The 26,542-nt window shown below is 44.7% G+C and overlaps 1 protein-coding gene and 1 non-coding gene across 2 annotated transcripts; one reads left to right on the top strand and one right to left on the bottom strand.

Annotated features, from left to right (window-relative positions):
• The first annotated feature begins 153 nt into the window (after positions 1–153).
• Positions 154–5,047, top strand: LOC104337417 (uncharacterized). The gene is made up of 3 exons (XR_012765119.1): positions 154–252; positions 410–518; positions 3,953–5,047. It is a non-coding gene; the product is annotated as an uncharacterized LOC104337417 (transcript).
• Positions 5,048–5,050: 3 nt separating this feature from the next.
• LACTB (lactamase beta) lies at positions 5,051–15,862 on the bottom strand. The gene is made up of 6 exons (XM_075431289.1): positions 15,668–15,862; positions 15,377–15,443; positions 13,311–13,501; positions 12,594–12,939; positions 10,762–10,927; positions 5,051–8,398 (listed from the first exon to the last, which is right to left on the bottom strand). The coding sequence occupies exons 1-6, from the start codon at positions 15,860–15,862 to the stop codon at positions 7,855–7,857; spliced, it is 1,509 nt and encodes a 502-aa protein (XP_075287404.1). The 3' UTR covers positions 5,051–7,854.
• Positions 15,863–26,542: the final 10,680 nt, after the last annotated feature.

The following is a 26,542-nucleotide window of genomic DNA, read 5'->3' as shown; positions in this document are numbered from 1 at the left end:
CACGGCCGCCATTAAGAAATGAACGAAGGCCGCTTTGGCCCTGCCCCTCCCGCCGCCACTCCACTCCCGGCAGGGCCCCCCCGCTGGTGACCGGTGGCGGGTTTGAACCGGCCCCGGCCTCCCGCCGCCGCCTGACGTCAGAGTGACGCCACCTCGGCCCGCCCTTCGTTGCCTCCAAAATGCCGGCCTCGCGCACACCGTGACCCTGCCCTCTAGCGCCCGGCGGAGGCGCGCGGCGCGGCGGCCATGCCGGTGAGTTGTTTACCAGAGCTTGGCAGCGCGCGCCGCGGCCCTCAGGGCAGGGGGGGTGGGGGGAGGCTAGGCTGCCGCCGCCGTTTCCCCCCCCCCCCTCAGCGCGGCCGGGGCCTGGCCCCGCTGAAGGCTGACGGCGGTGCGTGGCCCCCCGCAGCTGGCCAGGGACCTGGCACGTCCCTCCTGGGAGGAGGAGAGGCGGTGGCACAAGAAGAAGCGGCTGGTGCAGAGCCCCAGCTCCTACTTCATGGACGTCAAGTGCCCAGGTGAAGGTCCGCGGCGGTCACCCCCCCGGAATGTACTGATCTGTTCGGGGGGGGGGGGGGGGTGTGATGTTAGATTGCTTTGGGCCTTTTAAATAATATAACTGTTTCCAGCCTTTTCCAGCAGTTCATTTAAACCACTACGTTTGTACTTTCGTGGCTGGAGGCCTGGCGTGAGGTTTTTCCCCTGTTGTTTTCTTTCCCTACTTGCCAGGCTGTCGTAAAGGAACAAACCCCGAACCCCCTGACTGGCGCGCCTGGGAAGCGTGAAGGCGTCCCTGGCGCACGCCTGCAGCAGCAGACAGCATTGCCTTCCTCCTGCCCTAAGCTCAAAGGGCAGCCAGACGAGCTGCTCGTGCAGATACGTGCAGGCACGCGGGGGGTTCACACGCAGAGGAACACACGCACAGCTGCCTTCTCCGCACGTGGCCGTTAAGAAGCAGCCACCATCTGGCTCACATATGCAGGGCTTATATGTAAGGTGTTGCCTGTGCCTGCTTTTCACAGACTTTCATTACTTTGGCCCGGAAACATCTGTAAAACCAGCTTTTCTTTTATAAACCAAACCATGGGATTTCCCAGCCCAGTGACAGGAGCGTGCTCTGCCAGTGCACAGCTCTTCCATCAGCACAGCCACGTCCACACCGGGGCACAGAAATTGTCAAGTGCGGTAACTCATCTCCTAGGAACTCCTGCAGCGTAAGACAACTATAGCAGTAAGAAAATGCGTAGACTTACTTACAGTAGTGATCATCCTGACTAGAAGGGAACTGTTGCTGTATTTATGTTTCTTATCTTATTCTTTCTTAGTAGCTTAGATTTCTAAGAAGCTCTGAGACATTGTTTTCCATCTAAAAGTGAGGTAAATTCATTAAAACAGTTTTCAAGTAAAGTGTGGTTACTTTTAAATAATACATGGTTGAAGGCTAAGCCACTGATTTAACTTTCCTCAAACCACTGTACGTGCATGCATATACAAAGATACAGTTCGTGTCTGCGCAGGCCCAAAGGTCACTGGTTATCTTCACTACTGTTGTATTAATTGGTTACGGAGGGATATATACAGCAAAGCAGGGGAGCTTCAGTGATGAGAGCCCTACGCGCAAGGCCCTGAAAACAGCAGATGGCCTTGTGCATCATTCAGTGGTGCTGGAAGTTGCTGTGTAGTTACTGAAATGGATTGGGCTCATTTCCCTGGAAAATCCACAAAGCCAAAAACTAGTTGACGTGGAAGAAGTTCACATTTGCGGGAGGAAGCCAACATTTGCTACAGTGAAATTTTAGCTGCTGGCAGTTTTTTGCGAACAAAGATTTGTGCGGTTACTGTTTGTGATTTAAACAAAGCAGAAATCTGTTACTCTGTCTAGTAGGAGTTCTCTCTACCAACCAGTTCTCTGGTTGGAGAGCTTTCAGAGGACCTTCCTCACAACAGGCATTCTGTCTTACCTTTCTGGTCCACACGTGCTGAAAATGGAATCTATGCTCACCTTTGTCTGTCTATTTTGTACATCCAACTCTACATTAAATCCTTCACAAGTTTTCTCTCTCCAAAAATTCCTCTCAGCTAATTAAAAAATACTTCTCAGAAAAGAATGATAGCTGTGAAAATCCCTTTGTCTGAGCCACGTGTGAGAGTGATTTTGTTCATTCTCAAGTCATAGAATTTGGAAGTTGTAGACAGAGCATTGCTGATGCCTCTTTGCATCTGGAACTAGTGAAGCTATTCTGTGCAAGTCCTCTCATTTCAGTGTGATGCTAGCTTTGTAGAACGCAACCGGGCACGTGCCCGATGCATACCACTTATTAAACAGGAAAGGAAAAACAGATTTGAACAGCAGTGTGCATATTCATGGCTGCCAGGCTCTGTCAACAGCAGTGTTCTACATGTGAAGTGTTTCTCTGGCTAGATGGGTTCTTCTGTCCAGCAGAGAAGGCTAGTGTGGAACTCTTCGGCTTTCCTGGAGGAGACATACTGCTGGCACATTAGGGCTTGTCAGCCATGGGGCTGTGCTGACTCTCCTATGATGAGTCCCAACAGTGTCAGTTAACTAACTGGCTTCCATATGCATGTTAGCAAAAGCAAGCTCTTCAGACCCCAGCAGCAATGTTTGACTCGGTTTGCTGTGTAATGAAATACAGGTCCATTTTCGGACACGTGTATTTAGAGTATCTGATTCAATTGCACAGACATTAAAAAAAAAAATCATGCTAGGAATACTCAGTGGAAGGTTTAACAATGCTGTTTTCCAAGATGCTACAAGATCACCACTGTGTTCAGCCACGCTCAGACAGTAGTTCTGTGTGTAGGGTGCTCAACTGTCCTGTGCCAGCCTACTGGGGGGAAAGCCAGGCTCACAGAAGGTAAGGGGCAAGGCTGAGCAGCCTCGGTATTCCGCTTACATAAATGCGTTTATCTATTGATAGCCTGCAAATATTTTAGCTTTGACTTTGAAACCTGATATTGGAACGCTTATTTTGCAAACTGCATAGAGTTGGCCAGTAAAAACACTGTTAATGGGCCCTGAATTGCAAATTTGTCTTTGGATTCTTGTTTTTAAATGGCTATACAGATACAGCAGGCAGCTAAGCAGCTATACTGTGGTCGAACACACTGGATTTTAGGTGCTTTGACTTGTTGTTTCCTTTAGCCTATCTGTAATAAATACTGCCTGTTGAATTCTGAGCTACGTTTAGAGCGTGAAAAAGCACCACTGAATGAGTAGGGTGCTTTTGCCAGGCTAAAGTGATTCTGTGCCACTGCTAGTCAGGGGAGGCTTGCCAGTAAGTACCCTAAGGCAGCTCCCTGGCTCACATTAATCAAATTTTGTTTTGTACAAATTATAAGGGAACAAATAATCACTGATAATTATATACAGGTAACTGGTACAGCACCAGTATCTTGAAACGCAGCCCCGCTCTGGGGTATATGAAAAACACCAGAAACACTTGACGTTTTTTAAAAAAAAAAGAACAAATCCGGATTGTGTTCATGTTTTGTGTAAAGGACAAAGGGCAAGTATATAAGCAAATTACATACAGTAGTGCTTATACCGTGTGCTATACGGATGTAGTTTGTATGAGGACAGAATACCTGAAGTGAGGTTGTTGAGCAGCTGAAAAGGTGTCAACACTCCTAGCAGCTGCTTCAATTTGAGGTTTGTGTCACTAAGGGATGGAACAGTTGACTGAAATTTTAGAAGGCAGCTGGAAGAAAAGAAATAGTGCACCTTAGCCTTGTTTTAAGATGAATTATACGACGGCCATGTTGTGCTGGTTGATTTAGAGAACACTCAAAGTGCTAAATCTTCATCTCTTGTGGTATATGAAATGTAAATGTGTTGCGTGAGTTTTCCTACTGAAGTTGTGTGGGCAATTTTCCAAGGCAGTCTAACAATCAAAGGACTATTCGTATCTGTACTCACATGATGTCTTTACAGGCTGTTCGTTTAGAAGAAAGCAACACTGAACACTTCAGCATGTGGCTTTGGATCCGTGTTCCTGAATGCCTTACCAGTTTAAAAATGCCTATTAATACAACAACGTAATTATGATTGATTTTGTAAAAATTACGTGCTACTCGTGACTAATGAGCTGGAATCTCTTTTTCAATAAATGATTTGAAGTGCAAGCTTTTCCTGCAAGTTTGCAGACAACTGAGCCCTATTACTACAATTTTACTTTTAAACAGTGTATTGTTAATTGGGCGGTGTCTCGTAATATGAAAACCTTGGACTTACTGCATCCTCTGCCTCGTTAATCATCAGCTACAGCAGTGTAATAATGCATATGGTGACAGCAACTGCTGTAAGAAGGCATTTTGTGTACTTTATTGCTGCAGCTACCCTAACTGCAAGGGTTGCAAAGGCCAGATAGCTTTAAAACGGCTCATCTGCTTTCAGCATTGCTGTAGTCCCTTCACCGTGTTGAGTAACATGGTGATAAATAAGAATACGAAGTTACTCACATTCAGCTGTTCTTCAGGAATGCATGGTTTTGCCCTCCTTCTCATCTGCTCTCAAAACAGCCTTTGGTGTTCTATACTGAGATTCTGTACCAAAAAAAGAAAGGAGTCTTTTGCAAAACACTGAAAGCATTCCGTAGAGAGAAGGTATATGGTGTGTAAGCAACAGTAAGCCAGCAAACGATACTAATGGCTGTGAATGGTATCCAGGCATTAAAAAAAAAAACTAGTACAGCAAAACCATGCATATTTTGAGTATTAAATACTGACACTAAATAATCACCTTTTTGCAACGAGGAAACAGATTTTTAGTTAGTTTTAAAATTCCATCCCTTTCTAAATGGCTGTTAAAAAGTGGATTTTTTTTTTAACTGTAAGAAAACATTCCAAGGATGTCTTACATGTATCTTATTTTACTAAATTGTATCTCAAGTTATGTGTCAACAGCTCTCAAAGTATCAGGTGTCTTGATCAGCAAATTATTGTTGGGAATTTCTATTTAATCTGTACTCTTTTTATGACTTTCAAAACTGGTATGTTTGTAGTCAATAAAAAAAACCCTTGAACCCGATACTAGAATTCGTTTCATTTGCAACATAAGTTTTATTTCAGTTAATTCAAACAGTGAACACTTATAATTACCAGATGCAAAAAGTAGGTGTTTGCTACAGAAATAGATGCACCAATTTAGTATACATGCCTTTTAAGAACAGTACAGTTTTATGTCAGTGCCATACTGTGTTTTCCCGATAAAGGTTAATTTAAGAGCAAGTTTATCACGAAAGCTGCTCTTAATTGACCAGACAGTTTCCCACACTTACTGCCAGTCCATCAAATAACTGGTTTCAGAGCAAACATCAAAGTAGCGGTATTAAGTCACTTGTGACCTGAATACATGTGCTAAGGCCAGACGGATTCCCAGTCTCCTAGATCTCTGCCTTCTCTTCCTCCACCCTAAAAGGCAAGAACTCATTCCTAAGCAAATACCAGATCAGAGCAAGTCTGTGACCCGTTTTGTTCCAGGTACTGGAAGATGAAGTTTACACATCATAGCATCTCCAATGCTGTACAGGTGACAACAGAGGGTGGTTTTTTTTAGAAGCCTCAAAGTTAATGGAGATACAGTATAAAGAATGTGGTATGCATGAAAAAATTGGTGGCTGAACATATTCTATGAGGAGAGTTGAGACACTGTCATTAATATCTTTGTGTTAGAAATGCCTCAGACACTTCTTACCATTATCCACTTTCATACATACTTCAATAATGGTAAACCTGCACCTTCTGCATTCTGAATCTTTGTTTAAACCCAAACACAATGGTCAGTGAATGAAACCTCTTTTCTCTCACGTATGCAAAATGGTTTGCAGGAACAGACGCATCATACAAGAAAACTATGTTATAAATCCTGAAATAACAGTGTTACTTGTCTGTAGATTTTCTATATGTAAAACATTTTATTTGGTCTATTTCTATTCACATACTCTTCAACATGAAAACAACTCGGAACTACTTACTCTTGTTCCCTGTGTAAAACGGGCAGTGACTGCTGCTGCATGTTTACCCAGCGAGGAGGGGCGCGAGACCGGGAACAAAACCGCTGCTGTTGTAGAAGATGCTCACCTCCAGTACTTCTGCACTGGAACCCTCAGATGGCATCGGAGACCTCCGTGGAAGAGTACATAACGTATTGCCTGACCACAGGGAAGTCGTTCAGAAAGGTTCGCTCATTCTTGAGATAAGGACAACCCATTAGTAAGAAAAGTGACCTTGTGGTGAGCGGACCAGAAAACCCAAGCAAATAGGTTAGGTGTAAGCTTTTACTGTTTTAAGGCACAAGAATGATTATAATTATGAAAACTAATAAACCTGTCCTACTCGCATCAATTAAAAATGTAGGTAAAATGCTGACCCCTTGAAATGCTGCATTTCCTGGATGGTCAGTCTTTGGTAATAAACGTTACCATCAGAGGCACGCCGGGAAGCGAGACAACAGCACGCTGTTTCCGCACAGGGCAGGTAACAACTACGGAGTTATCACTAAAAGCGCTAACTGGTGAACGGGGCAGGCAAGGCTATCTTCTGCCAGCTGTTACCCGAGACCCCTCCCTCAGACGTGGAGCAGCAGTGCAGGGACACAAACGCTCAAACCCCTCCGCAAGGACAGTCTGGCTCGTCTCAGCCTGGAAACACTGCCTGAGGTAACCGCAGGGCACCTGGGGGGGTACAGATCCGGGAGACCACCGAAATCTTCCATGCTATTATGGAACACGTAAAATCAACATATTCAGCTGTTACTGTATTCCTATAGTAAAACTGAAGATTAGAAAATGCTTCTTGGGAACTCTGTCACAATTTCATGTTCAACCTTGGGCAAAAAAATGACTCTTCAAGGCAGGTCTCCACAGCCAAAAAAGGATGGTTTTCAAAAAAACCTCTCAAAGTCTGTGAGACTTCTCCTGGCTTCAAGAACGGGCTTTAAATTTTGTTGAGTTCCTAATTCTGATATCTAAAGGAATTATATCTACACTACAGAATACAGTGCCATTTCTGGCTACCAAAGTTAGTGTGCATATCATTCAAAAATAACGAGTCTGACAGCTCACGGCGTTGTGCCATTCGGGTGTACCTGACTCTGGAAATAATACCCTTACTTCACAGTGAACTAGTTTCACACATTCTCTGCGCCCAATGAACATGGAAGAGAGGACATCTAAAAAACACAAAGGTTTTTACTTACATAACTCTAGCTTAATTCTTTTTAATTCTTAACAATCCACAGCACTGACAAAAGTGTACGTCTGGCATAAATCTGCATTCCGGAGGTAGCTTCAAGATTTGCCTTTTGTTGGGGTTTTGTTGCTTTTTAAGAAAATAAGAAAAGCGCTATGGGAAAATATAAGGACAGTACACCCATTCTTCTTTCAGAAGTAACACTGAACGGTTTTGGCAGACTGGAACTGTGAGAATAACGAAGTACGTCTTTGTGTGCTCAAATCAAGATAAGAAATTTTTCAAAAGTTTAACATTTAAGGTAGATGATTTCTTGTTGTACTTCTCAGTGCAAGAAACCAATGCTAGTTTTTTTAAATCTTGGTCAAGTGCTTGACTGGATGAGGGAAAAAACCTGCTAATATAATGATAATTTACACAGGTACTACAGGAAGTCAGATTTGACTGTTACTCCTCTTCTGTAAGCTAGGAACTTCCCTGAGAGATGAATTCAGTTACACAGAAGTTTAGCACCACTAGCAGAAGCGAATTAAGTGTATTTTTGATACTTTTTCTTCACGTATTCTTAGTGACATCAGAGTCCAATTACACCCTTCTCTATCTGTTTTTCATGTTTCAGTACAGTGAGCTCACACGCAACTCTGTCTAATCTACACATTGTGCCCATTTCTCTTTATCAAATTCCCTCGCAATCTTTAAGGCAGTGCTGTTGAGCGAAACCGACTGCATGTTACAGATGATACTAACGATGACTCCTCTGGGTGGTGCCACCAGCCCAGCACCTATAGTTGCCGAGTCCAGCTCTTCGGGAAGAATCAGGAGGACACTACTTGCCCCCACGGCACCACCCGTGTGAGATGCGTAGTGTCTCTGCTGTCTGCAGCAGCCACATTGTTGTTTTTTCTCTACTACAGCCCAAGCCATTGCGTATTTGCCATCCCTATCCCACGACACTTCTGTTTTTGGCACTGGGGTCCACATCATCGCGACCGTCTCTGGTTTGAGGTATCCAGGAAGAAGTCTGCCATCAGTGTTTTTAAATTGTCCAGCTTGGTAACTGTATAACAAGGCATTTCCAAATTTCAGAAGGTCGCCTACTGACGACAGAAAGCCACCACCAGCCCACTTGTAAGAGTTGTCCACGTACGGTGCATTTACCAGCCGTCCCTTTTTGTTGTAAACGTAACACCTAGAATTCAAGAAAATTCAACCTGTCATTCTCAGACACTATGCAAAACTATTTTATGCTGCCCTACCCTAAGAGAGCAAACTGAGCATGCATTAGCCTGTTCTCATGAAACCTCACAATTTTAAAAAAATTATTTTTCTTAAATATATTTCTTGCAGAGCCATCAAGAAATTCAGTTAGGAAAACAAAAATTAAGGTGACTTCTCAGGTTAGCAGCTTAGTTTCAATAGAAGTACTAATCCTTCCACTTACTATTACGATATACTAAAAGTAAAGGCAATAAACAAATAAGGCACGTGACAGAAATCTACAGATTAGCCAGCACAGGGTTTTTCTTAAGTCCCTGTACTAGAATTAAAGTGTTTTAAGAAAGAGGAATCCTACAACTACCCCATGATTGTCAGACGCCGGGCTGAAATTTCACTGAGGTCTTAGGTGACCGTGCCCAGACAGTATTTTCCATATATGCTTGATTCCCCCCCCGCCCCATTACAGTTGCCGTATACTGCAACAGCTGAATATCCTGGAACTACTAAGAAAAGTGAGAAGCCTGAAAGAGTCTTGCAAAACCTGTCATTAGAATACAAATTAGAAACTACAAATGAACTACCAGGAATACCACAACAAGAGCGCTGACCGAAAACACAGTCCAATCCTGACTGGATTAATTTCAGACAACATACAAAAAGGAATATCGAGTAACTAAAGAATGGGATGAATTTCAGCCTTTGGCCTTAGACCACAAGAGGGCCATGTACTACTGGGAGAGCTGTGAAAAGGAATCACACAAAAACCACGGGATGGGTGGGGAGGAGTAGCGGGGGCTGGGGCAAGCCCACTGTCCAAGAGAGGATACATGCCCTGCCCGGTCTGCACTTACACTGGAAACCTTTGAAGGAACTTCTGGAAGCCCCACTAGTGAAAAACAGGCTGAAGCAAAGGAAGAGAGACGCGCGGCCCAAGACTACCACCAGCTCTGCCAGTGACTTGATTATCTCAGTGCGCCTATGGTCAGCTTTTCGATCACAACAAAGCCTGTTACAGAGACGCTGAAATGCTTGACTTACACCTCTAAAAGATCTAGAATGTGAATTTTTAAACATTTTCATGCCAGTGAAATACAGCATAAAGAAACCATTAAACAAACCACAACATGTCAGTATGTTCTAGCTTGAGGGACCAAGCTCGCTGTTTGTGGAAACAAAACCATCGCATTCGCATCTCAGTTCTGCCTAACAAATAGCCCATAAAAAGATCCCCAAAACGTCTGTCCCAATTCTTTCATCCCCACCATATTTCAGTTTATTAAAGGGTTAATGTATACACACACACACACATTTAAAATATCTTGACTGTACAAGCTTGGTAATTCGAGAGCATCACTAGCATCCAGATCTACAGCCAGAAGAGCAAAATAAACACCAGCACAAAGTAAAGCTGTCCCTCAGACACTGCAGACTGCACACGTATATACACGCACACACTTTAAATATACACTTACATGTAAGTACAATAAACCTGGGATTCAACATGTTCATCACCATTTTCATTCTTTGAGAGCATTTCAGAAGACAAACTTTTAAAAGTTTGAGTCTCATTTTCATGAGACTTCTTACATAACCTGCTTTCCCATTCAGTCAGTCTCATTCTCCTGCACCAAAACTTAACAGGTGAGTCAACAAATACATTTCAGCACCCAGGCAGGCAGGTCAATAAAATAAGACTGGAGAGAAAGGCAATAAACTCTACCCTTATCCACTGTATTGGAATGGATTATCCAGTCACATACATTGATCTGGGATTTTGGGGGGGTTTTGTTCCTTGGGGTTTTTTAAAGTTAATAAAAAGAAATCAATTGGTAAAGTATGTTCTGTGTTAAACAGAATTTTAATTAAATCGATACTACAAATTTTATTTATGAAAACCTCGTGTTCCTGTGACACTATTACAAATCCACAGAACTCTGAAAAAGTCAGCCTATTAAGCAAACCACGGTAACTATATATCCTACCATAATCTCCTAGTTACTCCTTCATTTTTCTCTGTTTACACTTACCTGCTTATTTGTACCCAAAATAAACGCAAACTTCAAAGCCACCCTTGCCACTCCCTCCCCCATACACACTCCTGTACGTACAGGCAATACTTACTTCCTACTGTAATTTTACATGCTGATTACAGAACCAATATCATAATGCTGACATAAAATCAGTTACACGACTAACTTTGAAATAACATAAGCCACTTCATTTAAAAGCCTGAAAAAAAATTTTTTTAGATTCACACATTCTTATTTCAGTTGGCTTAATAAAGATAGAAAGAGCAACAATTATTATGGAAACAACAAAGTTTCATTTGTTTACCTTGCTCTGTTGTATATCATTGCTTCATTGTCATCTAGTACAGTTGACAGCATATCCAAATCACGAAACATCTTTAGCATATAATCTGTAAATTTTTGCCCTGAAGCTCTCTCCACAACAGCACTCAGGAGAGTGAAGCCATACGTTGAATACAAGAACTGACTACCTTGAAGAAATACAGTGAGAAAGGGGGGTGGGGGAGGGAAGTTAGCCACATGATGCGTAAGTGGAATCTGAAGGATAAAATGTAAGTCATCACACGTGAAAATAAAACTACATATAGCAATGAATAATCAGCTAAAAGAGTCTCCCTCCACCCCCATCTTAATACGATGTAAATCACAGACTTACAGTACTGGGCCCTAGGAATTTCTGTGCTGCAGCAGAGACAGACGCTTGCTAAGTGCAGGCTGCGACAACAGTGCTAACACATTCTGGGGGATCTGCGTGCACAGGCGGGTTTCGTGCCCAGATGTGCAGCCTGACATTTAACAGCCTGCCCACGAGATGTACCACAACAGTTCCTACAAGGATGTCTGGATTTGGAAAGCTGGGGCAAACCATAAAACGACTTCTTAAAAAGCGTCACCTCCTGTGACAAGTTTGTGTGCCTGCACCCTAGCGATGGAAAAACAAGGGTAGTGCTCACTCAAGGTTTTCAAAGGTCTTGATCACTTTTCTCAGCTTTTCTAGTTCTAGTTTCCTAGTTCTAGAACATCCTAGAAGATTATACGAGCACTAACATGCATATTATTTAAGACAACATAATTAATTTACAGAACAAGTCTTCATTTTTGAAAATCTCATTCTTGTGTTAACGCCTTTCATGAAACATCAAGCAACTGCCAAACTGCCCACAGTCGAGACAGACCTCTCACCTGAAGTGGTTCCTAGAACTCTCCAAGATGGCAAGTAGTTAACTGCTCCCCCTCTTTCCTACCCCTCTCCCCTTAAATGCACATTATTTACTGTTTAGCAGCAATGGGTATCATTTACCTGTTAACCTAACTCATTTAGAATTTGCACCTGAAGTTCCCCAAAGTCATCTCTAGAATCAATTTCAGTAATTCCAACAATAACTAACCTCAACAATTATGGGATGCTATGGTCTTTCTGTAGATTTTTTTAGCTCTGGTTTAGTGCCTCACTAAAATTTTTTGCCTTTGATTCGTATCTAGAAGTCCAAGAGCACGAATACAGCAAGTTGGTATCCCCTTACAAAACACTTTGTAGATACAAATTCGATACCGAAACTATAATCTGCTTTAGCAGTTCTACATTCAGTAACAGGTACGTGTCATAGCGCTTGCTGCATTACTTGGATAGCAGACTTTTCTCCCAGGCGCTCTGAGGTCCCATCTTCTCCTCTCCCCTGCATTACCTGGGACTCCTTGTGCTACCTCTTCAGTCTTGGCTACATCACATTTTGGACCTGCTGGATTATGGTGCACACACACCACTGGAAGATGTCTACACAAGCATACTTCTTCAAGTCAGTAGGCTGGTAAAGACACCTATACAGGACTGTTATCTAAATTTGAACTGGTAAAATCCTGATCAGTCCAGTCTTCAAAAGTTGCATCAGTTTTAAGATGATCACATGTGCAGAACAGCCCAAACACTTCTCCGTTGAGCTTTTAACGGGGCACAAGAAGAAGGGGAAAAAAAAAAAAAAAAGAAAAAAAGAGAGGAGGGAAAAAAAAAAGCAGAACAAAACCAGAACCTCACACAAACACTTTACAGTACTCTACTATCCTCCCTGCATGTAAAACAATGTGAAACAAAAAGTTCACCAGAAGAGCACATTTTGGTCTAAAGTAATAGAAACTCACCTGGTTTAAAGAATAAAGGATCATTTTTAAATATCTTCAGTGATTCAATCACACTTTCAAATTTTTCCTTCAAATAATACTCTTCTTGCTCAAATTCCTTGTCTCTCCTGCCAGGTTTTGAATTTCGGCTTTTTACCTCACCTTCGTGCTCTTCCCTAGGTTTGACAGAATCAGTCTTTTCAATCACTTTGCCTTCTTTTTCTTTTTGTTCTTTATCCTGACGGCATTTCGTTAGCCTTAGTGCTCTGTTTGCCTTTTCCTTTTCTTCCTTTACTTTTGCAGTATCTTTTTCATAGTGACGAATCCCACTCAAGTGTGAGACCAATAGTCTTGTAGTAATAGCGACCTAAGTAGAAAGGACAATATTTACATGTGAGCTCTTCTTTGTTAAAGATATGATGCACACTAAATTGCCAGCAAAGTAAAATTCAGCATGATGATGAACAGACAAAGATGTAAGACCTTCTAAATATCGTGTGTCAAAGCCAGTGAAAATACATGCATATACATGTGCACACTACACACTTGATATAAAACTGAAGGTCCAGATTTCCAGTGCTGCTTTTCAAGCAGCAAACATCAGTGCTTGTCTGAATGATTTCTGGTGTTTTATGGGAATAGGTCCAGGCACAGGCACCTGTACACATATGACTGTGCAACACCATGAACAAAAATCCAAAAAAGTTGCTACCAACAACAAACCAAAAAATTACGTACCTTTTCACCCTCGTAGACTTTTTCTGGAAATTCAGGGACATATTTCTGCACCGGAGCATCTAGATCCAGCTTTCCCTCTTCCCACAATTTAGCAACAGCCATCATTGTAAGACACTTGCTAATACTAGCAATTCGCATGATTGTCTCTGGCTTACATACCACACGATTCTCTACATCAGCATAACCCAAACCTTTAAGAAAATAAAAACACTGTGGTAAATATTTTGCATAGAGACATGTTGAATTAACTATTTGCAATTAATTAAATCTACTGGCTCCTTAAAATGTTTTTCCACTAGTTAAACTGTGATGTGAAGCATTGGACTATCCCTGCTATGTTTTAATGTTGTAGGAACAGTGAATCAAAGCCCATTGTATTGGCCAAAGGCATCCCAAGTTACTGATTAAGACTACAAAACAAACCTAATGACAAATGAGATTGAAGATTAAGCCAAAATTTACACTCCTGAGGTCAAATACTCAATGTAGAAAAACTAGAGACTAAAACCTAGACTGTAAAGTAACTGACCGACAGCCATAAATACACCTTTTACTGTACTGAATGAATGGCTGAAATAGTAGTCTTATTTTATCAGTACAGACATTGAGGAAGGAAGTCATTCACAAATTCACAGCAGTTACCTAAGCTGTAAGGCTTCACATAACTGGTATCATACGCTATGTTTCAACATCACTCAGCATGACTTCATTCAAGACAGCTTAACAGTCTCCACACCAGCATTTTCCTATGCAACCTTCCCACAAGACTGGTAGCAAGACCTGGAATTAATGTGGCATTATCAAGCTCCCCCGCTAGTCTTCAGTTTGAGCTAGGTTCAAAGAAACTGTGCAAGTGATGCTGCAGCAGAAAAAGCAATGAAACGCAGTAATGACGTATTTGCACTTTTCAGTACAAGCAAAGCCGGCAAGCAACGCGTATCTGTCTACATAAAACCACCGGCTAACAATGAGCTGCTTGGGGAAGAAATCCTTGCCAAAACACAATGAACAAAACAGAATGGCAGGTCAGCTGGCCAAGACCCTTTCCTTTACCCAGAGTTGCTACTCAGGTAGTTGCACGGTGCTGGCGGACGCGGGTGCTGTGCCCGTCAGTGATAATACCTTCCAAATCTCAAATCGCTCCCATCAGTTTAGCAAGAAAGCAGGTTTAGTACCGCTGTCACAGAATACAAGCAACGCACGGAGCTGTCTGCCTGCTGGATCCGGCAGTCCTGGCGAGAAACCACAACCCCGGCACTAGTTCCCTCGGGCACTTCCCTGCGTGTCGAGGAAGGGATTCTGCAGAAGCCTTACAACAACTTCTGCTTTCCTTGCTAGGCAGTTTGAGACCAGAAAAAGCTACCCGATTTCAGAAAGCTTATGATTAAGTTTCTAGCACGATTTTCTCATTAGGCCACATTATAAAAGGTACCAGAGGCTCTCCAACTCCCTTCTGTCACAATGAAAGAGAAATGAAAACCTACAGTCAGCTTTATGCATACATAAAAGTTAATGCAACAACAGATAATTAGAAGAAAGATAGTAAAGAATTTTTTTTTCCAATTCTATAAGACGTTAATGAAATACATTGCCATTTACTACCACCATTTAAGTTGTCCAAAAAACCCCAAGCACATTACGAAAACATTTCTGGAAAAAGACACACAGTTTGGTGTTTCATTTGGGGTTTCTTTTTTAAATAAACATCAAATGTCTACATGATGTGAGTGGTACTACCAGACTATTTAAATCTAAGCTGTGTAACCAGAAAAATCACTTGCAGTTTCTGGAAGGACGACATCTGTTAAATCTCAGTACCTCCCCAGTGCAAATCCACACCTCGGCCCACAGACGCCAGACAAATCGCCACACGTGAGCCGTTACCACTCCGGCTACGGGGTGAGCTCCTGCGGGGAGCCCAGCTCGTCACCTCCGCGGCACACTTCTGCGAGCCCCCTGCCCAGCTGCAGGCCTAGAGTAGGAGTGTCCGCAGAGACCGACCCGACAAACCACTGCGAGAAAGGTTCTTAAACACAACCGCACAGCTCCCGCTCCCGCAGACCGACCTTCCGCCCAGACCTCCTCTCCATCGACGGCGACTCCAACCAGCATACCCGGGACCCCCGCTTCGTCCTGCCGGAAGAACGGACGGGAGACGTCACCAGGGGCCTTCGCGGTGCAAACCTCAACTCCTCCCGCGCCCAAACCGCGGCAGCAGCCCCGCACACTGCTCCGCCAGCCGGGCCCCGCGGGCATCCACGGCCCCCGGCAGGCAGGCAAGCGCTTCACCCCGGCGCGGCGGGGCAGCAGGCCCGCCGGCCCCGCTCATCCCGCCGTTTAACGCCCCCGGCCCGCACCTTCACCTGCCGCAGCAGCTCCCGGCTCCTCTCCACCGCCGCTCCGAAGCCCCGCGGGGCGGGCGGCGGGCCGGCCGGGCTCACCCCCAGCGCCAGCCCCAGTGCCAGCCCCCAGCCCCAGCGCCGGGTCCCCGGCAGCCGCCCGCCGCGCCCGGGGCCCGCCGCCCGCCGCAAGGCCCGCAGCAGGCCCCGCATGGCTGCGCCCGCCGCGCGCCAGGCGCCTCCAGCCGCGCCCCGAGCGCTCGCCCGGCCGCGCTCCGAGCGCATCGAGCGGGGGCGGCCGCTGGGCTCCCGGTGAGCACAGCCGGCTGCCAAGCGCGGGAGTCAGGCCGGCGCCGGGAGCGGGCCCGCTCCCTGCCAGGGGAGCACGCCGGGCCGAGATCAGCCAGGCGTTTCTTGCCCGGCCCGGGGCCCCCCGCGGTACTCCCGGCAGCTGGGGCTGAGGCCCTGGGACCCCCTCACCGGCCTGCCCGCCGCCCACCCAGAGCCGCTCCACGCTGCCCGCGGGGCCGCCAGCCCACCCGGCGCACCGAGACGCCTTCGTCGGGACGAAGACGTTGGCAGCGGCCGCTCACTCTCCTCGGCGGTCCGAAGAACCCCTCCGTGGGGACCGCAGCGGCCCGAAACCCAGCGGGTCACAGACGGGCCGGCCGCGCCGCGCCGGCACCCGGCAGCTTCTGGTGCGGAAAGCCCGCCGGGGCTCGTCCGACGGATGGGGCTCGCCGTGGCCGTCCCGGAGGCTGGCTGGGGTGTTTAGACGACGACTCAACACCCGATGAACACATGCTGGAAGGCTCTTGAACAACAGCGAACAACCTTCAATCATGGCGGCTCTACAAATGCTGCAGGTGCGGACAGAGAACGCCACAGCTTAAAAAATGCGAAAAAATGAGCCACGCTTGTGAGCAAAAGCGGGCAGCCTGTCCCTCCAGAACTCTGCACGGGCTCTGCTGGGAGAAAGTTTTGCGATGGGAGTCCAATCTCCTTCCTGTCCGCTGATCTCCAAACCTGCAGGGTTTGGCAGGAGGTCAGGGCAAACAGCTTTCAGGCGCGAAGTCAAATGCAGACCAGATGCTACAGGCATCTCACTGCAGGCATTTATTTCTCATTAGTATTTTCTCAGTAGAACTCTGTTGCTTGCCGCAGAACAACTTCATACCGAGCTGGTACAAGATGATGTATTTACTTCCTCGTAACTCACTCCCACTGCGTCAAACCACCTCTGGATGTGCTGCACAGCAGCATTCGCTGCACTCGTACACCGACCTGCTCAGCAGGAATGCTCCTTGGCTTCACACTTCCGAATGGGCCTAAGCCAGAAACAGACCTTGCCATTTTTCCCTGATCGCCTTAATGAGGCGCTTTGTGTTAAATCCAGTAGTACAACATGGCCTGCTGTTCTCTGTTGTATCTTCCTCTAAGCTGCCGGTTTTAACTTTGAGTTATCAGGCTTACAACGTTTTGAGAATTTTCTTCTCCCATCGATAGCAACAGAAAATGAGGACAGCAAGCACGAGGCTAAACCAACTCCAAATTTAACAAAAAAAACCCATGTTTTCCTTCTAGCCACATCCATCGGTCACTTAGAAGTACAGGCACAGACTCTCAGCTGTAATCCATCTTCCTTGGATGCCAGCAAAGTCCATCTGGAGACCCTCTGGCATGGTGGAAAACTCCACAGCGGTTAGCACTAAACCAGCTCTGGCAGCACTAAACCTCTGCTCTGCCTCCTTGCCAAATTTACTCACCAGATTTGCAAAGCCTCTGTGAAGAAATGATAACGAACGGCGTCACACAATGGGTCTCTCGGCAAAGCAGTGCTGTGCTCACTTGCCTCAGTGCGGGCCATCTTTGGAGTCTCACCATCAAGAATCCTTCAAGACTTTACAGCCTTTGAGCAGGACAAACACCAAAGGCTCAATAACACGAGACCTTAAAACAAAGTGCCTGTGGATCTTCCTCGTCGTCCTGCTCTTGCAGTTGTAAGCTGCTGCATTCACCGGCTTTTTCACAATACCATGTGAGCTGAGGAACAACAACAAGGTGGGCAGTGGCTTTTGTACTGTTCTGCAGTGGTGTAGCCCACCATTAAAGGGTGTAACATGCTCGTTGTGCTGCTGGTGGTCAGCAGTATGTGGAAACATCAGGCATTTGCAAATCCTCAGGCTTCATCAGTATTTCCTAAAACATGACTCTCTAAAAAACCCAAATCCACAGGCACTTTGAAACCATCTTCATCACTTCTGTCAGTCCCGCTCCCTTTCCGCCAGTGCCTTTGTGGACCTGACATCCCAGCACCAGGTAACAGATGTTATTAGGGCTGCCTCTGCTGGTAGGTCTGGACTTTGATCACAGTATTTTTGCTATGATGATCTCACTTGCTGTTCTAGCTCACAGATGTGGCAAAATTCCACAGTGACATACCCCTAATATTTAACATTTCCATCGAAATTGCAAAGACAGGTAATGCTTTGAACAAACAACGTCCGGAAGGTTTGCACAGCAGGAAACAAGCAATGCCTATTAGTATTCCCCTGATAAAGGGCTGGTCAGTTCTGAAATCAGGAGCCCAGCTCCGCTCTTTCATCCTATGAAATGCCATTTATAACTGCCACACACCCAAACTGAAGCTTGCAGGTTGAGTTGCTAGGAAGGGGCTTTTAAAAATTTAGGAAGTAGCAGTGTACGGAAACTCCTTTGTTTTCTTTGCTTGGGTTTAGTGTGAAACAATGAAACATTCCATTAATCCAACTGGATTCCAAGAATCCAAGATTGTAAAGAATTCCAAGACTCCAGGAATTAAAGATTGTTAATTTTGTGAAGACTTCCGGATCTAAAAATGTTGAATCTAATGGAAAGCAACTGACAAAAGGTGAAACTGTCAAAAAGGACTGCAAATTCTATTTGTGCTAGATAAAATGAAGAGAAACGGGAAAGAAACAATTAAAAAATATTATCTATGTTTGTATCCATAGATAGAGGGGAAACTGATGCTGCTGGAAAATGCAAAGAGTAAAGGGATAAGGATTCCCTTGATCACACCTGATGTTTCTACTCTCAGTAAAGATTTTAAAAAACCAATTGCTTTCTGAATTTGAAAAGATGGCAAATAGAGGGAATATTACGTGTGGAGAGAAATCAAGCTCTGCTTTCTCTTCTCAGAAGCAGTTTAATTTGTTTGAGAAGCCAGACAGGATTTTTGTTCCCCTTTGGCTTGAGGCATTCGCACAGCAGATGGCAGCAAGAAACCTTATCAGTTTTACCAGTTGTTGGCAGAACGGGCGGTTCCACCGCAGCGGGATCTCTCGGCTGCCACAATCTCACCGAACTGAGTTGTTATTACAGATTCCTCACCCACGTACACTTTTTGTTTGGTCTTGGTCAGTACAGCAGTTCTCAGAGTGTTATTATTTGCTTATTAAATAAGGTAACACCCGCATGATTACAGTGTACGTACCATCTCAGTGACACTGCTAACCCTACCAAAGTGCACCAACACCATTCTAGGCTAGGACAGCTAGATCCAGCCAAAAACCAGGCATCCCTTCCCCAAAAGGTACATAAATAGGTGCATTCTCACAGCTTTATTTTAAGATTAAAATATTCCCTGAGTTGTTGTGGGGTTTTTTTTCTCCTAAATTAAGGTCACAGGTGGGTGAATTCTCTAACAAGTCAGCTGACAAACATTAATCAAGAACAAATCTTCAAACATGTAAGACATCTGGACCAGGAGAAAAAGCAGCATTAAAACCAGTGGGTCTTTACACACTGGGATCAACGTGTTTATCACCAGCTCTGCTTGAACTACCATTCAGACATTTGTTCATCTTACCTTCTTGAGGAATTTAGCTCAACATCATGTACTTTTTCTACACTGCACAGGAACACTGATCCTGTTGTGGTGGCACCAGCAGCGCAGTCGTGCCACATCCAGGTCCACGTCCACATCCCTGTCCCCATCAGCCGTGAGCAGACTGGGCAGCAGCGGTGGTCCTCGGGCTGGGCTTGGAGTCCAGCAGGGCTGAAGCCGCAGCTCACACCGGGATACTTGTGCAGCACCACAGGCTGGCAACTTCATTTCCCCCGCCCCTCCCCAATACACACACACACCCCCACCATAAAAGGAACATAACTCTTCTTAATTTACTCCATTTTCCTGCGTACTCAGGATGTGTCACCTGGGGACTGTTTACTTTCAATAAAATAGAAAATGAGAGTTTCATAGTGCCACATTGTTGCTGCCTTAGTTTTACAGGTTGCATGCAGTCTGACAGATCCTAGCAACAAGAGGATGGGAGTTCGGGAAACGTTTTGCATGTCAGGGGAAGGAATGCTGAAAAGACCATGCTGCGGTTACAGACCAGCCAAAGGGTGCACACATTTCTTCTTCTTTGCAAAAACATTAGTTTTGAAACTCCGCTTTCTCAGTCGTGATTGCCTCATACTTCTAATTCAGGGCCTACTTTAAACCTCTTGGGACTCAGAGGAAAAATAATTATCACCAGCTGAAAGTAAGTAATAAAGGAACATTTGTGAAATACATCGGTTTAAAAAAAGAAAACTACCCCCCAAAAAAAAATCCATACAGAATTATTACCTGTTTTTCCTCAAGTTATTCTCCAGGCAACAATCTCGTCTGGTAGAAAACTGAGCACTGAGAGGACTGAACAGTTCTGTCCCTGAGAATGGCTTCACATTTAAGATTAGAATTCAGCTGCTGTGTATAACCTCTCCACCCTCTCCAGCTTTCCTCCCCACTCAGTGGGCAGAGGTACAATACACCATGGAAGATGACGGCCTGTGTAACCACTACTCACACAATGCAATAGGTACCAGACAGCATCACTGTCTTTAACTTCTCCAAGTGTATCTTCTCAGACTGAAGTATGTTGTTTCAAACCAAAGTGACATAGCACAGAAGGTGTAAAACACCTAAAAGATTAAACCTTTTAACCATAAGGTAGCAGTTATGGTCATATGCCCAAAGATACAACTAGGAAGTGCAGGTGCTTAGGAAAGCTTCCTGGCTTGCTCTAGGAAGAGCTCCTCACAACTGGGCAATAACTACCTCTCTTTCCACCCTTTCTCCCCAAAATATAAAGCTCAACAGAATGAACAAGTCTCAGACAATCACATGTCAAGAAATGCGGCAGTGAGAACTCTGCCTGCCTGAGACTGACTGACTTACTCAGGGAGAAGCAGCCCAGGAAACGGCACTCAGTCGTCCCGAAGTGCCACCTCCACAGCAGGCGCCTGCCAGTCAGGAGGACAAACAACAGGCACGTTTGCTTCGACAGGTACGGCAGCAGGAGGAAAAACGCCTTCCCAGATTTCGTATATGGATCTTTCGCTGTGTGAGGAACACAGTCCTGATTTGCATTTACTGTCTGTATCCGTCCTTCTAGCGAGACGACTCTAGAGCCTTCTCCGTGTCTATTCTTCTAGCAATTTTTCCAAACCATTCAACGTTCTTTGAGGCTCCAGCACCTGTTTTTACTGATAACTACTGTCATAAGCAAATGCTTCTCTGCAGTCCACACCAAGTACCCATCCAACTCTATGTTCTGGTTGCCAGCCAGCCCATTCTCCACACGTTCACTGCTACGACTACCCGCTCTAGTGTGGTTTCACCGACCTGTGCTGCAACTATTCGTTCTGCTCTGCAGACACGTTCTGTGCCACTAAAAATGCTATTCGTGAGAACTGAGCACAGATAGCTTGAGAAACTGCACAGGCTAGTAAAAAACAGGAAAAGGCCTCTTATCAGGCTAGTAACATCTCGGATATTTGGGTGGAGGCATTTGGCACTGGGCTTGCGTATCCTTATAGGAGCGAGTCCATGCATACTACAAACTCCATTCCTTTGCTTCGTATTATTGCTCCCAAGCTGAGGCATGTTTCGAAAGAGCCTCTCTAAAGATGTGTGAATGCACAATTACTATATGCTACCCAGATCAGTAAGGAGAAATTCTACTCTATACCCTTTCCATGCACGTAAAATAAGAGTGAATTGAGTTAATAGCATTTACACAGATTTGTGCTGCAATAGGATCACTGCAAAAACTAAAGTAGGTATTTCTTTTGTACCTTTGCCTACGGGAAACAACTAAGAAAAATTGAAAAACTGAGGGAAGACGACTGCCTGGGATGACCGACTTCTGCAGTCAGCACCAAGTGTGGGACAGTTTGTCCCTCTTGCCACTTGAAACAACCCATCAGCTCCTTGAGTTGGAAATACTATCATTTACTGCTTTGACCTTGAACCAAACCAAAACCATTTCCATGTTTTAGATGCTATATATGCTTTCCAGTGTATGTCAGGTACGAATACACACACTTAACTTATACTGTAGTGTGATTAACATTACTCAGTAGAACAGTTTTACTACCTGCATACTCATTTTAATGTCTGCCACTCAGCTTGGATTCTTCTCATCCCTTCATCTCCAATAAAAACAACGTTGTAGTGCGAAGGTAAGCAAGATACTGACGCATGCATCAGAAGACAATCAAGCTCAAGGCGTACTGGTGCTGCAGGGGAAGCTGTGCTCTACTTAATGGATGACAACACTTTTTCCAAGTGGTGTAATGAAAGCTAGCAAGTTCCTACTCGACTTGGTGCCTGTCAAACTTAAACAACAGGTGTGAGTAAAAAGGATTCCTTACATGGACAGCAGGAAAACAAAGCAAAAACTAAGAGAAATCCCCATTGTTGTCTGAGAAATGTACCTGTAACTGAAAGAGACATACTTAGTTTTGCTGCTCACAGTGCAGTAGAGAGTAATTTCTTCATTATTGGTTCAAAGGCAAAACAGACTTGTGGAAAACAGAAACTGACAAAACAGATTTCCGAGCTTTCAGGTTTTACTGTAGCTTAAACAGGGATTCTGCAATCTCCCACATTTAGCACAGTATTTAGGTGCCCTGCTCGGATCAAGAAGCACTGCTCAGCGCCTTTGAACATCAGTCTCTTTCTTTATAAACTGAAATACAGCATCGCAATCCTCATCGGGGACACCGTTTAGTTTTTACATGTACACACCAAATGTCACAGCAGCGCAGGGCCCAGCAGCTTTGACGTGCAAGAGAACTTCTCACTGTTCAATGCCTCTACAGAGCTCGATTCTACAACACCGAGACCTCGCTCTAATAGAACTATTTGTTTGACTGAGGCTCGGTCAAACAGGCAGCCCTTAGCTGTATCTACTTTATATCTGTGCATAGCCAAAGTTGTACATGCCCTTGTGTGGTTTGGTAAAATGGACTTCTTTAAAACACCTTAGCTAAAATGACACAAACCCTTCTACCATCTGCACTCAATTTAAATTTGGATGATTTTCCTTAACTAAATCCAAACTGTTAATAGCAAGTGATTCACAAAAATAATGAATCCAGAGTAAACCCTTCTCATCAGCTCGCTCACCAGCTGTAGTGTTCCCGATGCTGGCAGCACGTACACTGACAGGGAAGCGGAGGGAGGAGTCAGTAACTTCGCTGCTCAAAATGGCAATGATCTCTGCTTCTCCTCCACAGACAGAGACGTATGGGCCTGCGTGCTGTTTGTTTCAATTTACAACAGTAGGTCTCAGCACGGAGCACCTCCCGTGGATTAACAACCAGTCTGGGTCCCTTGGGCTGCCTCTGGTATCCGCAGTCCCTCCCAGCCAGTTGTTAATCTCCAGGAAATGCCTTGCACTCAGACATGGCTGCATCTGAGCGTAATAAAAGCACACACATTTGCTACATGTTTGCTAACTGCTGAAACGCAACAAAAAATTGTGGGCTTGTCTTTTTAGAAAATTGTCATGATTTCCTGGTTAATGTAATTGATAATGAAGTCCTAGCATAGAGAAATTTAACCCAGATTCTGCCGGTGTAGTGAGAACCACTGAGAGAAAGGGTTTTTATTGATTTTTATGGCAAAAGCTCCTGCATATTGTACTTTAAACCCAGATGAGGTGTGACAAAGAATTTGCTGCTACGTGGACTTTGCCAGCCACGCTCCTCTGTGGCAGAGGAATGTGGTGGCTGCGGGAACACAAGCAGAGGCTCCGGGAGCAGGACGATGCATAACTACACGGTAGCATTTAGAGAGGGAGGATTCATTTTTCTGCCGATCACCTTCACACTGTCTATACCCTCCTGACTGGCCTTAGCCCCGCACAAGTCTATCTTGTCGTTTCCCTTTTAGCTGCTTTCGCGCCTATTTCGTCTTCTAGATACATTCTTTTTTCTGGACAGCCTGCACAAATTACATCATCCCTTCAGCCTATTTCATAGTCTATGTGTGTGCAATAAATAAATAAGGAAGTAGTACATCAATCCAGATTAAGTGGAAAGCAGTCTGGCAGGCTCCTCCTGGCCGGCTACAGAAAACCATAATCCAGAAAAGATTTTGAAGCATTTTCCCAGGCTATTACGCCAACTAATATTCTTGTCAAGAGAAACATGCAAACTACCATTGGACCTGCAAAGAAGTGCTCTGTTTTTAAACTGGAAACTCACACAGATCTCTGTGTTAGTATCAATACGAATGTGTTCTAAGCAAGTCAAAACAAACTTCCAAAAACTTTGCAGTTTCATCTTCCTGACTATTCTTGCACAAACGCTACTGCAGTAGAGACAGCAGACCCGCACCATGTTCCTCATCGCCAGGGACAACTATCACTAGGTGTTAGGCCTCTGCAGGTTTTACCCAAAGACACACCGTCGGCCGTAAGCTTTGTCTGAGACAGATCTCACGGACACAGCCTTGACATTTCTGTTTGAATCTTGGGGCAAAAAATGAGAACAACATCAACGAAAGGAATAATCCCGAGAGCAGACCATGGTCAGGCCCTGGAACAGAAGGCATTCAAAATGCTTTGCAGGATTGTGGCCCCACATGTATTCAATCCCTTCATACTCGTGATCCACACACGCTTGCTATACCCCAGCGAGACGTGTTCCCACAACCACACATGCCAGTGTGTTATGACGTGTGGTACTGTCACTTGCAGCTAGGCCTGCAGCACTGTTTTTGGTTTTGGTGTTAGCTCTCTGAAAAAGATGCTGTTTAACCTGTATGCAGCCATTCCTCAAACCAGCAAAGGGACAGGAAGAAACCAGTGCTGAGGTGCTCTTAAAGGCTGCATTATTCAAATCCAAAATGCTACGTAATGCCCTCTCATTTCAGCGCAGTGAGTCAAGAAATAACAAATGGGAAGGAATAGGTTTTTACGTGTCTAAGATGTCTATCTGCTTCTGTTTCCCATTGTTTCTGCTCTCATACAAATTAACTAGCTGGGATATCCGGATTGCTCACTGAGCTGCTGTCATTGTGAGGGGTGTCCTGCACTTATGCAATTCTCAGCAACAGCTTACAAATTGGCAAGGCTATGACTTACAGAAAACTAGAGCAGTTTGCAACTGAAGCCAAGAAGATCATGCAAACTTGTACAGGTTTTCCATACCTTGGAAAGAATACAACACACACTGAAGTTACACAGCTTCTCTCTATTAAAAGGAACTATTCCTGTGTGCATTTTCAAAAAAACCTCCATGAAGACAAAAGGCACTATCTGTGTCTTCTCTACCACTTTGACATTTTGCTGCAAGTTCCACTTAATCTTTCACTGATGATCCTGTTTGATTATCAAAAAACTCAGAAACTAAGAAAAATACCCCACGCCACCAACATGAGCACCTCGGGGAAAAAAATACTCCATTTTCCCAAGTGTTGAGCCATGTAAAAAGCACCTCCCCTCCTCCTTGTTTTTAAATGTTTTAGTTGGCTAACCACTTCCTTCTTTTGCTGCCACCAGCAGGCATTACAGCAGCCACCGACAGCCCGCTGGAACAGACAGTCCGACAATATTAACAGCACAGTGAAGTCTGCTGACTTCACCCAGATTTTGAGTAGCATCAATGACAGCAGAAAATGGTTAACGTGCACAACACCTTCCAGACTTGGGTTTCTCACTCAGGTGCTAGAGCTCTGAGAGGCAGTGCTTTAGAGGTGCAGGCTACTGCTTTAGCCTTGTTTCTGCAGGAAAAGCAACCTCTCTGTCCTTCTTATCTCTATCTCTCATCCCATTCAACAACTCTTGAATCGACTAGCTAGTTCTGACCACACAGAACTCTAAAAGGAAAATCACATTTCTGCAAGTTTTGTGACCACAAGGAACCATTAAGATAGAAAGGGCATGCCTATGAGGTCCTGATGGAAGGAAAGGCACACCCTGCAGCGTGACTTGCATGCTACTGGACATCAGAGAAACCCCACGAGGGAGCAAAAGACAACACAGATGTCTCATTTTCTGGAAAAAACAATGTGGGTTTGCATTGAAGAAAAGGGTGAGTAGCTCTCCAAACCAAGACACACGTCTTGAGGAACGCTAAATGATGTGGGGTTCTGTAATGTAACAAATTTTTAGAGTGAACATTTTGGGCAAAGTAGCTGCAAGAGGGAGAAGCTCTCGTCTGATTGGAATGGGGTTAAATCAGAGCCCAATGTATTTATTTTTACAAGTCAATGCTTTCTAGCTTCACTGAGTTTTGTCTGAGTAGGTGCTGCATGCAAAGAATCCATAATGGGTCGTGGCTTATGGTAAACAGTAGAAACAGATTTTCCTGCTCCAGCAAATGCATCCATATGCCTGTTTATGTGTCTGTTGCTATTCAGCACAAAAAGCTATTTGGTGTGATTCACCATTATGTTCACTGCTCCCTTCAGCTTTCCTTGGGACTGGAAAACTTTTACTTACTGATTATGAAGCTTTATGGACTCATTTGCAACAACGCACTTCAGGGAAGTCGTCCATTCTACAAACAGATTTTTTTCCGATTAATTCTTATCTCCCTGCTTGCACATGCTTTCCCTATTAATGGTAACAT

Source organism: Opisthocomus hoazin, chromosome 10 (genome assembly GCF_030867145.1).
Source record: "Opisthocomus hoazin isolate bOpiHoa1 chromosome 10, bOpiHoa1.hap1, whole genome shotgun sequence".
NCBI classification, from domain to species: Eukaryota; Metazoa; Chordata; class Aves; order Opisthocomiformes; family Opisthocomidae; genus Opisthocomus; species Opisthocomus hoazin.
Note: the sequence above shows the minus strand (reverse complement) of the source record. Positions and strands in the feature narration are given on the sequence as shown.

Coding starts and splice junctions, on each gene's coding strand:
- LACTB (XM_075431289.1), bottom strand. CDS start 15,862: ATGCGGGGCCTGCTGCGGGCCTTGCGGCGGGCGGCGGGCCCCGGGCGC. Junction 15,444..15,667: donor AGCTGCTGCGGCAGGTGAAG/GTGCGGGCCGGG, acceptor TTCTTCCGGCAG/GACGAAGCGGGGGTCCCGGG. Junction 10,928..12,593: donor TCCTTTATTCTTTAAACCAG/GTGAGTTTCTAT, acceptor TATTTCTTCAAG/GTAGTCAGTTCTTGTATTCA.